Here is a 17,119-nt window from a genome sequence, read left to right as displayed (position 1 = left end):
TAGATACATCTACAGTAGTTGTACCTGCTGCTGCTGATTTCTCAACTGTTTCAACAAGTGCATCAACTCGATTAACAGTTGTTTTCAATGCAGTAGTAGACTCCAAATTTGTACCTACACCAGTTGCCTAAGCCTGAGTCCCTTGCTCAAATCCCTGCTCCTTATGAAAAGTTGTAGCATCAGGGACATCAGCATCTCGATCAACTACTTGTGTATCAATCACAGCATGATCACTTTTTGAACATGTAGCATCTTCCTCAGCCCGAGCAACAACACCCTTTAAACTTACACCAGTTGACAAAATAGTTGCAGCACTAGCAAGCTCGTCATAGGCTTGCACAATTGGATTAACAGCATTGGAAATCCTTGCCAAAGCTATCCTAGCAGGCACATCTCGAGAGGGAGGATGTGGACCCTTATCAAGCTTTGAGACTTCACCTGCATTGTTATCCACCGCTGCTCGATTCATTACCACTTCATTGTTTTTGTTCACAATTTGTTTTCTTCCTTCAATTTGTGAAATCTGCTGATCAACCAAACTTGCTTTTGCTACTTCATCTTCCAGCTGCCCAGCCCTTTTTGCATTAAGAAAATCCCTGGCATCACCTTGCAATTTGTCCAGATTGCCCAGACCTTCATTTTCAGTCGCAACAACTACATCTTCCTTATTTTTCACAGTCTTCCAACGGCATGATCTTTCATCGTGCCCTTGATGCTTACAACAGGTACAATATAATGGAAGATTATCATATACTATCTCCTAATAATGCTCAACAACTTTCCCAGAATTTTTATCCACAATATGAATTTTAATTCTCTTTGGATGTTTGTCCAATAAATCGAGCACGACCTTAACCCTTGCCGTACTTGGTTGCGTTCGATCTTGCGTTGCTTTATCCACTGCTAAAGGCTTTCCAACTGCTGAAGCGATGGACATTAACGACCTTTTTGCAAAGAAATTTGCAGGAAAGTCAGGTAAAGAGATCCATACGACTGCCCTGGATGTTTCTTCACGCGGATTAAAGCTTATTGTCCATGGGAATGTTCTAAAAAAGAACTCGTCACCCTTCGCCTTAATATAACCTGTCGATCTTGAATGAGCTTGAACAAAATCTTCAAACAAATCAAACCTAATCAGTATATGTCGATATTCCAGTTGTCCAATATTATAGTAGCCTTTGACATCAAATTATTTGGAAATAATCTGTCGTAGTTCCTGTAGATCAGGTTTCCCATACGAAAATTTGAGGATTACAACTTGATGTAAACCTTCTTACATTGTGAAAGAATTTACCTCTTCAATGGTGAATTCCACAGTAGGTTCACCATGTTCAAACGTTACTGGACAAAGCTCCAGTTTTGACGATTTTGCGGCAGATTGTTTTGACAGTAGATGCGAGGCATAAGACTGCTTGGTATTATGATTAGGAACTGATTCTTGATTGTTTTAGATTGCCTCTCCCACAGCCAAAGGCTGGGGAGAGGTCGCAGCAGCCATGAAGTTCTTCAAACCTCTATTGACGTGAAAAAGCAGATGAATTTAATAAAAATTTCTGCGTTCTACAGTAAACACTACAGTAAACGTGAAATGAAAATTAAGATCTGGAAAAATTGACTATTGATTTGGGGATGAAACTAACTGGGGATTGTTCGCAATGAGAAGGGGGTTCTTTTGCGACCAATTTGGTGAATTTCCACTGCCAGAATATGGAGTTATGGCCGGTGAACTGTTGCATTGCTACTGTTCATCGCAGCTAGAAAGAGAAACTGCATGTAGGTCTTTAATCATACATTGCAGTGGTATATATCCCCCACATTTCACATCATTTCCACTTTCAACATTAATCTTGCAATTTAAGATAATGGGCACATACGAGAGAAATTCAAGTTGTAATCATAGAGAGGATTTCACATAGTTCCACATAATAATCATAGTTTAAACTTGACTTGAAATTAGGCATTTTAGCACATAGTTCACATTCTTCACACATCCTCAATTTACCAAGAACAACATATTGAACACATTGAGACACACCTTTCATATATATTCTTGAAACACCAAATCACTTGAAATATCAAGTACTACATCAATCAAATTTCTTACTTACAACATTTGCATGGACACCAAGGTAGCTCAATTTCTAAGAAGAGGGGGTTTTATCCATACATACCTCAATAGATCTTTCCTTAAATTCTTATAATTATTCTGGAACTCTTAGCAACTTCGACCTATTTTATGAGAATTACAAGCTGAACCAAAAATTAGAGAGATAATAATATTCTAGCTCATTTGAGCACATTATCAAGCATTAAGTGTGCATTATGATTTTAAGACCTTTCTGTGAGAGATTCTATTATCCTACACCCCATTTGTTACTTTTTAGCTCACAATATTCCCATACCCTTTTATCATACATGCATGCAAGATAATCAACCCTTATACCCATGAACCCACTTTTTAATTACTTATTTAAATAGGAATTTCGAAATCAAAGGTTAGGGCACAAGTTCTTACCTCTTAGGATGAAAGCTTAGTAACTTTACTTGATAATCTTCAAAGATTTGGGCAAGGATTTAATAGTGACTTGGTGAGGATCACTTTCTCCCTCTAGAACTCTTTCTCTCACTCTAAATGTAGTAGAAAATAGCACAAGAGGATCTAATGGGGTGTTTTTAACGGAATGGTTCGGGTTTTAAAAGTTCGAAAATAAGAGTCCCGACTCAATATGCAGTCGCATAACTGATATGCGGCCCACAAAAGTAGCCCTCAAGACTTGAATACTCTGCTCGGGTATGCGACCAATATGCGGTTCGCATACCTGTTCTATTGTCGCATAATGCACCGCAGAACTGTCATTCGCATAAATCCCAAGGAGGTTATACGACGCCTATGTGGCTCGCATATCGATTATGTGATCGTATAATTGGCCGCATAGTTTTCCTCAAAATTAGCCAACATTCTGTCTCACTCTGCGGCAGCTATGCGGCCCACATTGCTATTATGTGACAGCTATGCGGCCCGCATTGCTATTATGCGGCCGTACAATAGGCCGCAGAAATGCGCTCTTCTAAGAAACATTCTTCCTTAACTTTTTAATGCACAAATCAATCTAAAAGGTCCAAACTGCGGCTTTCAAGCTCGCCGCGAAAATTTTATAAATTTCTAACACATATTCTTAGCTTGGCACTACGAGATTTCGAGTTTTTGAGTAAAAATTTCACGGGGCCTTACATACTCCCCCACTTAAGATCATTCATCTTCGAATGAGGAACAAGGTTCACTTATCAGAACCTTATGCAACTTCAGTTCCACATCACGTACCAACATCACCCAAAATTTGTCTAACTCACTAGATTTCCAAAAATTTTGCTAGAGTTTCCTTTGTATCTAGGCCTATCCACCTGCCAGAGAGCCCCAGATACATATCCGAACAGCATATACACAATTTATTGACATGGCATATCTCATAACCACACCAACCACGGCCCCATAGGCAATATATAATCAAAACGGAACAGTTTTACATAGACTAATCAAGTGATACAAAGTTCATAGGAACCTAATTCATAGAAGCTACTACATGGCTATGCAAATAAATGTTGGTACTTCTTTTTCATTTCTTCCTCGGCTTCCCAAGTGGCTTCTTCAACCTGCTGGTTTCGCCATAACACTTTCACGGAGGCAATTTCTTTATTTCTCAACTTCCAGACTTGCCTGTCAAGAATGGAAACTAGAATTTCTTCATATGATAGTTCTTCATTAACCTCAATAGTTCCAACCGACACAATAGTGGACGGATCTCCCACTAACTTCCTCAACATAGACACATGGAAGCCTGGGTGTACCAATGACATCTCGGGTGGTAGCTCAAGCTTATATGCCACCTGACCGATCCTCTGAATGATTCTATACGGTCCGACATACCTTAGACTGAATTTTCCTTTCTTTCCAAACCGCATGATACCCTTCATGGGGGAAACCTTCAAAAATACCCAATCAACTTCTTTGAACTCTAAATCTCTGCGACGAATGTCCAAATAAGACTTTTGGCGACTCTGAGCGGTTTTCAACCTCTCCTTAATAATCTTGACTTTCTCCATTGCCTGATGCACAAGGTCCGGCACTATCAATTCAGCTTCTCCAGCCTCGAACTACCCAATGGGAGACCTACATCTTCTACCATACAACACCTCAAATGGTGCCATCTGGATACTAGAATGGAAGCTGTTGTTATAAGCAAACTCTATGAGTGGCAAATGATCATCCCAGTTACCTATGAAATCAAGAACACAAACACGCAACATGTCCTCAAGCATCTGAATAGTCCGCTCTGCTTGCCCGTCGGTCTGAGGATGAAACGTTGTACTAAGATTTACCTGCATACCCAAGCCTTACTGAAATTTCTTCCAAAAGTTGGACATGAACTGAGCCCCTCGATCTGAAATGATTGATATCGGAGTGCCATGCAACCTGACTATTTCTTTGATATACAACTAAGTATATTGTTCCTTTGTGTCGGTAGATTTGACTGGCAAGAAGTGCGCTGATTTTGTGAGTCGATCCACGATTACACACATTGAGTCAAACTTGTAGGGGTGCGTGGTAACCCTCCACAAAATCCAAGTTTATCACTTCCCATTTCCACATTGAAATTTCTATGCTTTGAGCGAATCCACCGGGCCTTTGATGTTCGGCTTTCACTTGCTGACAGTTCAAACATTTTGCCACAAAGTCCGCCACATCCCTTTTCATGTTGTTCCACCAATAAACTTCCTTGAGATCATGATACATTTTTGTAGAATGTACGGAATACCTAGAAGTGTGAGCTTATACCATGATCCTTTCCTAAAGACCGTCAATATCTGGAACACATAGGCGGCCTTGGTACCGTAGGGTACCATCATCTATGCCAAAGGAAAAAGTTGTGGTCTTGTGTTGATGAATCCCCTCCTTCAGTTGTGCTAACAATGGATTGTTGAATTTCTTCTCTTTCACTTCTGCCACAAGCGATGATTCAACCCTATTTTGCACGATTACTCCTCTTTCGTTAGAGTTTGCAAAGCGAACTCCCAAACTAGCCAACTTGTGAACCTCCTTGGCCAACAGTCTTTGATATGCCTTCAAATGAGCCAAACTTCCCACAGATTTCCGGCTAAGATCATCTGCCACAACATTGGCACTACGAGATTTTGGGTTTTTGAGTAAAAATTTCACGGGGCCTTACAAAACAGGTTTTGAAGTGTTGATGTGTGGAATGTGATGATAGAGATAGATGTATTTATTATGAAAGAGGGATCGGTTAGAAAGGGCGGCAGGTTTTAGGGAGTTGGGTCGATTAATAACCGGTGAGACGTTTGGGTTCAAAAGACACAAAACTAAAAACTGACATGCTGATGATATGGCACTTGTTTTAATTGTTCAGAATTGTGCATGAGGGAATAGAGAAACTACTAACCTGTGTCAGGAGAACCAGGTTCCCTAACTGATCTCTTATCTATAAGTTTTTCCCTTTTTACCAGTATATACATCCTCAACTGCTTATTTGCTCTGTAATCATCAAACGTGTCTACCCGTAACGATATAGAAATGAGTTAGACTTTGCCAAAAAATACCTTTTAGCTAAGTTTACCTGAACATTTCTTTCATATCCAATCATTGAAAGACTAGGTTCTCAATTGGGTTTTATCAACCCCAATACTAGATGATTTTGCTCGAAGTGTTCTCTGCTCAAGGATTTGGTAAATATATCTACAATTTGATCTTTAGTGCTACAAAATTTCATGCATATAAGCCCTTTTTCAACATTGTCTCTGAGGAAGTGATGACGTACATCAATGTGCTTGGTCCTCTTATGTTGAACTGGTTTTTTGCCATGTTGAATGCACTTGTATTGTCACATAAGAGAGGCACACAGTCTGAGAACACTCCAAGGTCTTCCAACTGTTGCTTGATCCACAGAAGTTGAGCACATCAAGAGGTAGTTGCTACATATTTCGCTTCTACAGTTGAGAGTGCCACAGAGTTCTGCTTCTTTGTACCCCATGATATTAAGCAGGAGCCCAGGAAATGTGCCATTCCAGAAGTGTTTTTCCTTTCCACCAGATATCCTATATAATCTGCGTCAGCATACCCAATAAGATCAAAGTTGTCACCTGAGGGATAATAAAGGACCAGGTCCTGCGTTCCTTTGATATATCTCAGTATTCTCTTGGCAGTCTTCAGATGAGATTCCTTTAGATTGGATTGAAACATTGCACAGAGACCCGCACTGAAAATAATGTTTGGTCTGCTTGCAATGAAATACAGGAGTGACCCTATGATCCCTCTATACATGGTCTGATTTACAGGGGAACCAGGTCCATCCATGTCTAGATGGGTGGCTGTGGCGATGGGAGTGTCGATGACGTTTGATTCTTCCATATCAAACCTTTTTAGCAGTTCCTTGATGTATTTCTATTGACTTATCAATGTTTCTGTCGACGCCCCCTTTTTCTATGGGTCGAAATCGGGTATACGACATTAGGAGGACAACTCTATTCCCTTTCGAGAATTGGGTTTTGGAATTTGAAGAGTCGCCACCTAATGATTATAGTGCATTAGGACACTTTTTAGAAGAGTTTGAGTTGGAAAACCAGAGTTCGGATAAGGGCTAGAAATTATCTCGAGGGGAAGGTGTTAAGCATCCCTCAAGATCCACTAGTGTGGTCCCGGCCATGCTACAATTGTGACTTTACAAGTAAACAATCAACGCTCAAATAAGGATTCGCATATAACATTACAATTAGGTTGAAAACTTTTGAAGGCAAGTAGAGAGGGCAGAAATTTATGAAAAAGGATTTGAATAGTTTTACAAGAAGAAATGAAAGAAAATAAAGGGAACGGGGTCCTAGGTTTACAAATAATATGGATCACATCAATGCAATATCCATCAATCACTCCTCAGAAGAGGGGTTACATGAGATATTAGCGCATCGGTCATCATCTCCATATTCTACCCTTCCCATCCCGTAAAGGTTATTTAAAGCGTGGAATGGTATCGTTACTTATTACATGCTATTACCCGTCCCATCCTATAAATCCTAGAGGTATTTAGGACCACTATTCCTACAAGGTAAGGACTAGGCTGAACCCTTAGGTTTAAAGGACAAAATGCTAAGCGACATACATAACAAGTAGGACTACACATCAAGGGAACACAAAGGCAAATAAAAAACTCACAGATCCCTCCACAAGTAAACATATAATCAGCACGTCTCAAACATATTTAAGGTCTCAAAGATAGGAGTTTTCAGAAAACAGGAATAGATAACAGCAGTTGAGTTTAGCGACAGATAAAAAAAATTGTTAAAGCATGGTTTTTGAAAATCAAGTAGTGACAGTAGCTTAACGAGGTGCTGGACAAGTATTCAAAATAGCACGATTCTGGGCAGAGAATGGTAACCCAGTAGTTTGAAAACATAATAGAACAAGAATCAGAAAATCACTGAGAGTAAATAGATGCACAATTTCAAGATTTTGTTTCCAGATAGAGCGGGAGTTTTTTTTTTAAAAAAGAGTGAACTTCAGCAAGAATGGGAGCAGCAGAGTTCAGAATTATAAGAGGCTGATTGGTCTTAAACTGGTAAAACATGATTAATCGATTCTTATTAGGCCTAAAGTTTGTCTAGGCGTCGTATGTGTTGCCTATTTACCTTAAAAGGGGAGAACATGCATATTAATTCCAGTTTTAAAAGGACACAGTTAACCAAACTTGTATTATTAGATTAAACATACTGGTGAGGCATTCAACAATTGCAACTCAGAAAAAATAAAAACCCCAAGTAACAGGATGTCTAATGCACATAGAAGCTCCTAAAACACGGTCTTTAAATGCTAATGAGAATGCAGCAGTAATTTTATAACAGTTACTTGTTGGTTATTAACTAATCGTGATTACGAAATGAGTATAATAACAGACTGAAAGTAAAGAGCCTAAAACAGGATTACTAATATGTGAGGGGCATGTCCTATACATGATATCTATTGCGCAAGTAGGTAAATAAAGTCCTATAAGCATGTTTTCTACCCATTACTTGAACTAAGCATGCATAACCCCTCCCATATTCACTATTCGACCCCAATCATTCGTTTACAAATTATTACAAACCAAGGATAGTCGAATTACAGTAATAAAGAATAAAAAATAAGAAGTTATTCTATAGGGAGCCTTCAGCCCGGCCCAATTTTCCAACCTCACTCCTTTCGAGTTTCACAGCCTTTGCCATGGTCTGGTTGCGGCAAAGCTCCCTAAGGCCCCATTGGGTCCCTGGCCAATACCAGTACCCAAACATTTACCAAAAAATGTTGAACAAGTGCGGTGTGGAATTACCAGCCTTGTGCATCAAAGTTCAGTGAGTACTCAGAGGTACTCACAGCAATGCTTACACGAAGGGGGTAGAACCTAATCTCTAAGAGTAGTGAGAGTGAGTGATATAGTTGTAAGTAAATTGAGTTGAGAAAAAAAACAGTTTAAAAATGATCCATATAGAATCAGTTCTTGAAAGAAAAACAATAGAAGAGTGTGACAGTTTTGTAAGAAGGTGAGTAGGACAATCTCAGAACTAGAATATCACACATAATTCAGGGAAGCAAACACAAACAGGGGAAAGGGGAAATGAGGACAAGTAGTTCACATGTAAGAGCATAGTTGCACATACGTAGACATCAGAGAAAACATTTCGGAACTTAAACAGTCACAACACATTTCATCCCAAAGTGCTCATGGAAGAGGTTCAGGATTATTTAGTAGCTAGGAAGGGTCGTGAATACATGCAAATAATGTACTGGGGTTAGGGGGTAAGGAAGAACTGTATTAAACAAGTAAGGAAAGCAGTAGACATGCTGAATTAAGGGAAGGGTAATCACATCAATGAACTAGCAAAGAGGCACGCTAATTGCAATGAAAACAGCAGAACCATAAGTAGAAGCATAAAAAAATAAGAGAAAGTGCAATATGCATAAAAACATGTTGTTTTGGAAACTGTAAATCAAATAGCAGACATACCAGTCAAGAGTGGGATAATAGAGCAGTAGTGTGCAGGGAAGTAGAGCAGTAGTGTGCAGACCAAGAGAGAAGCAATGTATAGAGTAATAAAATAGTAGAGTAACAAGTTACTCAGTCTTGGCTTTTAGCCGACTAGGTAACCAGTAGTCAATAAGAGAAGTGAGCGAGAATGTGTAGGAAAGTAAGAGAGAACAGTGAGTATGCTTGTGTGTGTAAGAGAGAGTTCAGAACAGTGTGGTTGTTCGTCTATTATGCTAAACAGAGGGTAGAGTATTTATAGTTTTGAAAACAAGTAAAGAATAGGGTAACAAGTACACTATTATAGAAGCAATACCAATTGGAACCAATCACAGGACCAAACTCTTTTTAATTAGAGAGTCATGATTCGAATGGGTACAAGTTATATCATATAAGGAAAGAATCACTTAGACTACTGAATCTACCATAATAGGAGTAGTAAAGCATGTAACATGTAATAAGGGCTAAATACATAATATTTTAAGTAAGGAAAATATATACTGAATATTTGAAAGTATGTTTATGCGCATAAATATGGTAAAAAGATAAATTAACTCTGAGAATTAGTCAAAGAATCATGGATGAGACTAAAATCACTAGGAATTAGTTCTAAGTAAGGAAAGCATCTCACAAATAAGGAAGTGATTCGAAATCAGTGAAAAACTTCTAAGGAAAACATATACAAAATCAGGGATTCGAAGAGATGCACAGAATCAGCAGAATATTTGGTAAACAATGAATAATTAGACCTATTAAACACAATAGGCACGAAAATCAGAGAACCCTAAGCAAGAAATCACAGAAACAGTAGAAGGTTGGAACCCTAACAACAAAATTAAAGCATAGAACTCGTAGAATAACCCAGAAGATCACATAATCAAGCAAATAATATAAACACAAACATATAGTACTCAAAATCAGAAGATAAAGTGATTTCGAAAAGGGGTTCAGAAACCCTAGTTTGAAAAAAGGGGAACAAAACGTTTAAAACTTGAGCAATCGTAAAGATCGAGTAGAGAGTAGTATAAAACATAAAGGTGTGAGTTAAAATCGTTTAAAAATACATAGATTTAAGAGGTCTGGGTAGAGATTAAGGTTTCATAAGAAACCAGTGAGAAGTAGGAGAAACTTGGCTGTGAAACTCAGCAATAATGGTGTTCATAGAACCATCGGACCAAAACCCATCGGAGAAAGGCCGAAGACAAACCAGGCAAAGCTTTCAGTGACCATCTCCTATGGTGGAGGCTCCTGGGGTCTCCAGGATAGAGGGAATCAGCGAGATAAGGTTTCACGGCGGCTGGTGGTCGAAAGAGATGAGGCTGGAGGTGGCCGGATAGATGGTGAAGGCCATCGAAGAAGAACCAGAAGGTTCTATAGAGAAGGAGGAGAGGAAGAGACCAAGTAGAGAGAGAGACCGGTCTCGATGAAATGAGGGGTCAGGGGGGGTAGTTAGAATTTAATTAAGGAAACGAAATCTGGGCCGTTGATCTCATTTGATCAACGGCTCAGATTAAATTGAAGTTGGGCCGAGTTATTCGGAGATTGGACTGGGCGAATTTGTATTGGGTATTGGGTTAATTAAAAATCTGATGGGGTGGGTTACAATTGGGGCTAAAATTGCAATAACAATAGGCTAGGCATTAAATAGCCAATTTCTCCCTCTTAATTTTATAAAAATAATGGAAATGATTTTAAAAGAAAATTAAAAGTACTGAAACCATTAGTAATACAAAAATACTAGAACTGATTTTGCAATTATAAAAATACTATTTATCGAAACATGGGCTATAATTGTAATTATATGCAAATTAGCTTTAAAAATACCAAATAAATTTGTAAAAATATGCAAAAATCACCTTAATTATATTTTGGTATAAATATGAGAAATAAATAAATTATTCACCAAAATGATAATTTTGGGAATAATTATTGGATTTTGTACTGCTAAAATAGACAATAAATTGGTTTTGAAAATCTTTAAAAATTTGGAAAAAATACCAAAATACTTGGGTATGCTTATGTATGCACATATATGTTATTTTGAAAGTATTTTAAGTGTAAAAAATACTTAGGGAAAAATTGGGTATCAACAGCTGCCCCTCTTTACCCGGGAAGGATGAAAGAGTTGTCGGGTAAAGATAAGATGGCCAATTTTGACCGGAAGTGGCGATTTGAAAGGAGTTCTGGCCGAGTTCTGGTTTCTGAGCCGCCTACATATCCCTGGTCTTACAGGAATCAGGCCATATGTAGTTCAGGAACCATTGACGGAATATGCCGATGGAGATTTGAAACGGACGAACGCGATGTTTAGATTGAGAGAGGTTTCTGAAAATCGATAGGCTGCGGGATCGCTCCTGCTGAGACGGCCATTACCAGCCGATGTACCTGCAAGTAAGCAATACGAGCGTATATTGTGCATAAATTTAAACGTGATGCAAATTCTCATTGGACCATGAATGCTGTCTTTGGATGGTTAGGATGACGTCCTTGGACCATGACGTCCCGGGCTATGAAGAGCATAAATAAAAATTCGCAGGCCATGAAATGATGTTCTCGGGCCATGTAGATGATGCCTCCGAACTATGATGCCTTTGAATAATAATATGCAAAAGATAAAATGGGGTCCTCAGGTCATGGCATGGCGTTCTCGGGCTATGCAAATGGTGCCTCCGAACAATGACGCCTTTGGACAATTTGGCGATCTTTCAGCCCATGAAATATAGGATTTGGCGATATTTCAGCCGATGCAAGACGTAAATAAAAGGTAGCAATATTTCAAACATGCGAGAGAGATAAGGTGGCAATATTTCAGCCATGCAGGATGGAGACAGAGCTTAGTCTCAGAAGGCAGAAAGGTAGCCTTATGCAATGCAGGAAATGCAGATGGAGACAGAGCTTAGTCTCGAAAGGCAGAAAAGTAGCCTTATGCAAAATGCAGATGGAGACAGAGCTTAGTCTCGAAAGGCAGAAAAGTAGCCTTATGCAGATGATGATGGAGGTAGATCTTAACCTCGGAAGGTAGAAAAGTAGCCTTATGCAAAATGCAGATGGAGACAGGGCTTAGTCCCGAAAGGCAGATAAGGTAGCCTTATGCAATGCAAGGAAATGCAAGATGGAGACAATGCTTAGTCTCGGAAGGCAGAAAGGTAGCCTTATGCAATGCAGAGAAATGCACGATGGAGACAATGCTTAGTCTCGGAAGGCAGAAAGGTAGCCTTATGCAATGCAAGGAAATGCAAGATGGAGACAATGCTTAGCGTCGCTAAACAACAGCAATCCGGATAATAGTTATGCATGATTTAGTAAATATAACGTAAGTATATAATCGAAAATAGTTTTCTTTAGATGAACCAACGACTGCGACGTGGTTCAAGACATTGCAACCTCTTTCGCTCCGGAATTTTGAGGGTCCTCAAAATTCTGCCCCAGTTTTGCTGAGCGGACATTTCTGACGGCTGTGCTGAATGACTAAAAAAAATCATCTTCGGAATTTTGAGGGTCCTCCTCAAAATTCTGCCCCAGTTTACTGGGCTGGCGCTTCTGGCGATGCATGGACTAAAATCAACTTCGGAATTTTGAGGGTCCTCCTCAAAATTCTGCCCCAGTTCCAATAGCGGGGAAAAATGAAATTTTTATTAAATTGTGACCGAACCCATAGGGCTGCCTACGTATCCCCTCTTAAACGGGAATCAGGTCAGGCGTAGTTCAAATTACATCATAAAGGGAATCATAAGTGGTTACACATAGTATCATTTCACTACATCTGAATTGATTGGCTTTGGCCAGACTTTTCCATCTATTTCTACAAGAATAAGGGCTCCTCCAGTTAGAACCCGTTGAACCACGTACGGACCCTGCCAATTGGGAGAGAACTTCCTCTTGGCTTCATCTTGATGTGGGAATATTTTCTTCAACACTAGCTGCCCCGGTGTGAACTTCCTTGGCTTAACTCTTTTGTTGAAGGCTCTGAACATTCTGTTCTGATACAATTGACCGTGGCAAACGGCATTCATCCTTTTCCCATCTATAAGGGCTAACTGCTCGTAGCGACCTTTTACGCATTCTGCATCATCCAACTCTGCTTCTTGTATGATCCTTAAGGACGGAATTTCTACCTCGGCGGGGATGGTCGCCTCCGTACCATAAACCAGCATGTAGGGAGTTGCTCCGGTAGATGTGCGGACTGTGGTGCGGTATCCCAATAAGGCGAATGATAACTTCTCATGCCATTGTTTGTGCCTTTCGACCATCTTCCTTAGTATCTTCTTGATATTCTTGTTGGCTGCCTCCACAGCTCCATTCATTTGAGGCCTGTAGGCTGTAGAGTTCTTGTGTTTGATCTTGAATGTTTCACACATTGCTTTCATCAAGTCGCTGTTGAGATTGGAACCATTATCAGTGATGATTGTTTTCGGAATTTCGAACAGATAAACAATGTGGTCGCGGACGAAATCTGCCACAACCTTCTTAGTGGCCACCTTGTATGATGCTGCTTCGACCCGTTTGGTAAAATAATCGATTTCCACTAAGATGAACCTGTGCCCATTTGATGCGGCAGGCTCGATAGGTTCGATAACATCCATTCCCCAAGCGGCGAATGGCCATGGTGAGCTTGTCGCAGTAAGCTCGTTTGGAGGCACCTTTATCGTATCTACATGTATCTGACAGCGATGGCATTTGCGAACATACCGGATACAGTTTGTTTCCATAGTCATCCAAAAATACCCTGCTTGGAGTATCTTCTTTGCTAAGACAAAACCATTCATGTGCGGCCCGCAGGTCCCTGCATGTACTTCGTCTAATAGCCTGGATGCTTCTTTTGCTTCGACACACCTTAGTAAACCCAAATCGGGAGTCCTCCTATACAGGATTCCTCCATTGTGAAAGAAGTTGCTGGATAACCTACGAAGTGTGCGCTTCTGAGTAGCGTTGGCAAGTTCTGGATATTCCCTTGTTGTCAAGTACTCCTTGATGTCATGGAACCATGGATTTCCATCCGCTTTTTCCTCAACCTGGGCGCAATAAGCTGGCTGATCATGAATCTTTACTGGGATGGGATCAATGAAATTTGTATCTAGATGTTGGATCATGGATGATAAAGTAGCTAATGCATCAGCAAACTCGTTCTGGACTCTGGGGATGTGCTGAAATTCTGTCTTTGTGAACATTTTCCTCAACTCCTGTATGTGATGCAAGTAGGGAAGTATCTTAGAGTTCTTGGTTGCCCACTCTTCTCGAACCTGATGTATGAGCAAGTCTGAGTCCCCGATCACTAGCAACTCCTGAACGTTCATGTCAATGGTCATTTTGAGCCCCAAGATGCAGGCTTCATATTCGGCCATATTATTGGTACAAGGGAACCTGAGCTTGGCGGATACCGGGTAGTGCTGGCCGGTTTCAGATACTAGGACTGCTCCTATGCCAACTCCTTTGAAATTCGCAGCTCCGTCTAAAAACAACCTCCAACCATCATAGGATTCTGCAATATCTTCTCCTATGAAAGATACCTCTTCATCGGGAAAATACATTTTTAGGGGCTCGTATTCTCCGTCCATGGGATTCTCGGCGAGATGATCCGCTAAGGCTTGCCCTTTGATTGCTTTCTGGGTCACGTAAACAATGTCGAATTCACTTAACAGGATTTGCCACTTGGCGAGCTTGCCAGTGGGCATGGGTTTCTGGAAGATATACTTCAGAGGGTCCATTCTGGATATGAGATAAGTAGTGTAAGCACAGAAGTAATGCCTCAACTTCTGCGTGACCCAAGTCAGAGCACAACAAGTGCATTCTAAAAGAGAATATTGGGCCTCGTACGGTGTGAACTTCTTACTGAGATAGTAGATGGCATGCTCTTTTCTCCCTGTTTCATCATGTTGTCCCAGAACACAACCGAATGCTCCATTCAATACCGCAAGGTAAAGCAATAGGGGTCTTCCTGGCTCAGGCTGAACCAAGACTGGTGGCGTTGACAGGTATTCCTTGATTTTGTCGAAGGCTTTCTGACAATCATCAGTCCACTTGGTAGCAGCATCCTTTTTCAACATTTTGAATATAGGTTCACAAATGACCGTGGACTGATCTATGAACCGGTTGATATAGTTGAGTCTTCCCAGGAACTCATCACGTCCTTCTTGTTCTTTGGCGGCGGCAATTCTTGGATAGCTTTGACCTTTGATGGATCCAATTCTATTCCTTGACGACTCATGATGAAACCCAATAATTTACCAGCAGGAACCCCGAATGCACACTTGGCGGGATTCAGTTTCGGATTGTACCTCCTCAATCTATTGAAGAACTTTCTTAGGTCTTCCATGTGATTCCTGGCTTTCTTGGATTTGATGATGACGTCATCCACATATACCCCGATATCCTTGTGTATCATGTCATGAAAGATGGTAGTCATGGATCTCATGTAGGTGGCACCAGCATTCTTCAAACCGAATGGCATCATTTTGTAACAGTACATTCCTCATGGCGTGATGAAAGCCATTTTCTCTGTATCTTCCTCATCCATCCATATCTGATGATACCCAGCGAAACAATCAACAAAAGACTGCAACTCATGCTTGGCGCAGTTTTCGATAAGAATATGTATGTTAGGCAAGGGGAAGTCGTCTTTGGGACTAGCCCGATTAAGATCCTGGTAGTCAACACAAACTCTAACTTTCCCATCCTTTTTTGGCACTGGCACGATGTTGGCTAACCATGTCGAATACTCTACTACCCTGAGAACCTTGGCTTTGACTTGCTTGGTAACCTCTTCTTTGATTTTCAAACTCATGTCGGGTTTGAATTTCCTGAGCTTCTGCTTTACAGGCGGACATGTTGGATCTGTTGGCAGTTTGTGAGCTACAATGGATGTACTGAGACCAGTCATATCATCATACGACCAGGCGAATATGTCTTCATATTCCTTTAGGAATTCCGTGTACTCTTTCTTTTCTGATGGTGACAGATGAACACTGATGCGCATTTCTTTGACATTCTCTGTATCTCCCAGATTAACGACCTCAGTTTCGTCCAAGTTAGACTTAGGCCTATTTTCAAAATTCTCAACCCCTCTGACGTCCTCTTCTGGTATATCATCCTCTTCTGAATTCGTATCCGTTTGTTGCATTGTCTCGTTGCAAGTCACAATCGTTGGTTCATCGTCAAGGCAAGTAATAGTAATACTGTGTAAAATAAAATGAATGATAGAAAAAATAATAAGAGCGGGATATATAATAAACAAAAATGCTTTCGATTGAATTCATAATTTTTTGAATATCAGAGCTCTTTTCAAAATTAAAGACAATGCGGAAATAAAATCAACTAGTAAAAAGTAAAAATGTGATGCATGGTGCTTTTGTTTAGCCTTGCTACCCCGAAGCTTTTCGGGCCCTGGTGGTTCTGATTGACCAACTGCTGAGGCGCTCTCCTCGGTTCGCAACTCGTATAGAAGGGTCTTCCTCTCCTTCCTCCTTGAAAATAACACAGCAGTCCATATCATCATCCTCTAGGAATAGATTCCTCACGGCTGCCAATGCTTCATCTTCCTCCGACCCATATATAGTATCTGCCGGCTGGAAAGTCTGCTCCAGGTGAGGTATCGGGTGCTCCAGTGGGTAGTAGGGACCGCGCCATGGTGGCAACCAGTGATTGAACTCCTCCCTAGTGTACTCATATCCCAAACCAAATGTAGTACCATGTTTCTTCAGCTTGATGGGTTTGGCGATTCCCTGGAGGTTTTTGCCGAGTCCCTTTCCAGGTTCGTATCCACACCAATTCAAAATACTTTCAATCTTGTTATCCCACCATTTATCCTTGTCTACAGCGTTGACCCTTTCAATGTGGTGGTATGTTTTCTCCGCCTATTCTCCTTCTACCTCCAATCATCAGGATGGTCTGGCGACTATATATGGGGTTTCTACCATCGCCATAAATAATCACCTCTTGGTGATTCCATTCGAACATCACTACCTGATGCAGGGTCGATGCTACAGCTTCAGCGGCGTGGATCCATGGTCGTCCCAATAGCAAAGTGTAGGATGCTGGGACATCTATCACCTGAAAGTCAA

The 17,119-nt window shown here is 40.6% G+C and overlaps 1 protein-coding gene across 1 annotated transcript; it reads right to left on the bottom strand.

Moving 5' to 3' along the window:
- Positions 1-5,971: 5,971 nt before the first annotated feature.
- LOC107810492 (secreted RxLR effector protein 161-like) lies at positions 5,972-6,421 on the bottom strand. The gene has a single exon (XM_016635314.2). It carries the CDS (start codon positions 6,419-6,421, stop codon positions 5,972-5,974), a length of 450 nt encoding a protein of 149 aa, XP_016490800.2.
- Between the last annotated feature and the right edge of the window lie 10,698 nt (positions 6,422-17,119).

This window comes from Nicotiana tabacum, chromosome 22 (assembly GCF_000715075.1).
Source record: "Nicotiana tabacum cultivar K326 chromosome 22, ASM71507v2, whole genome shotgun sequence".
NCBI classification, from domain to species: Eukaryota; Viridiplantae; Streptophyta; class Magnoliopsida; order Solanales; family Solanaceae; genus Nicotiana; species Nicotiana tabacum.
The sequence above is the reverse complement of the archived record's forward strand: the minus strand, read 5'-3'. Positions and strand labels throughout refer to the sequence as shown.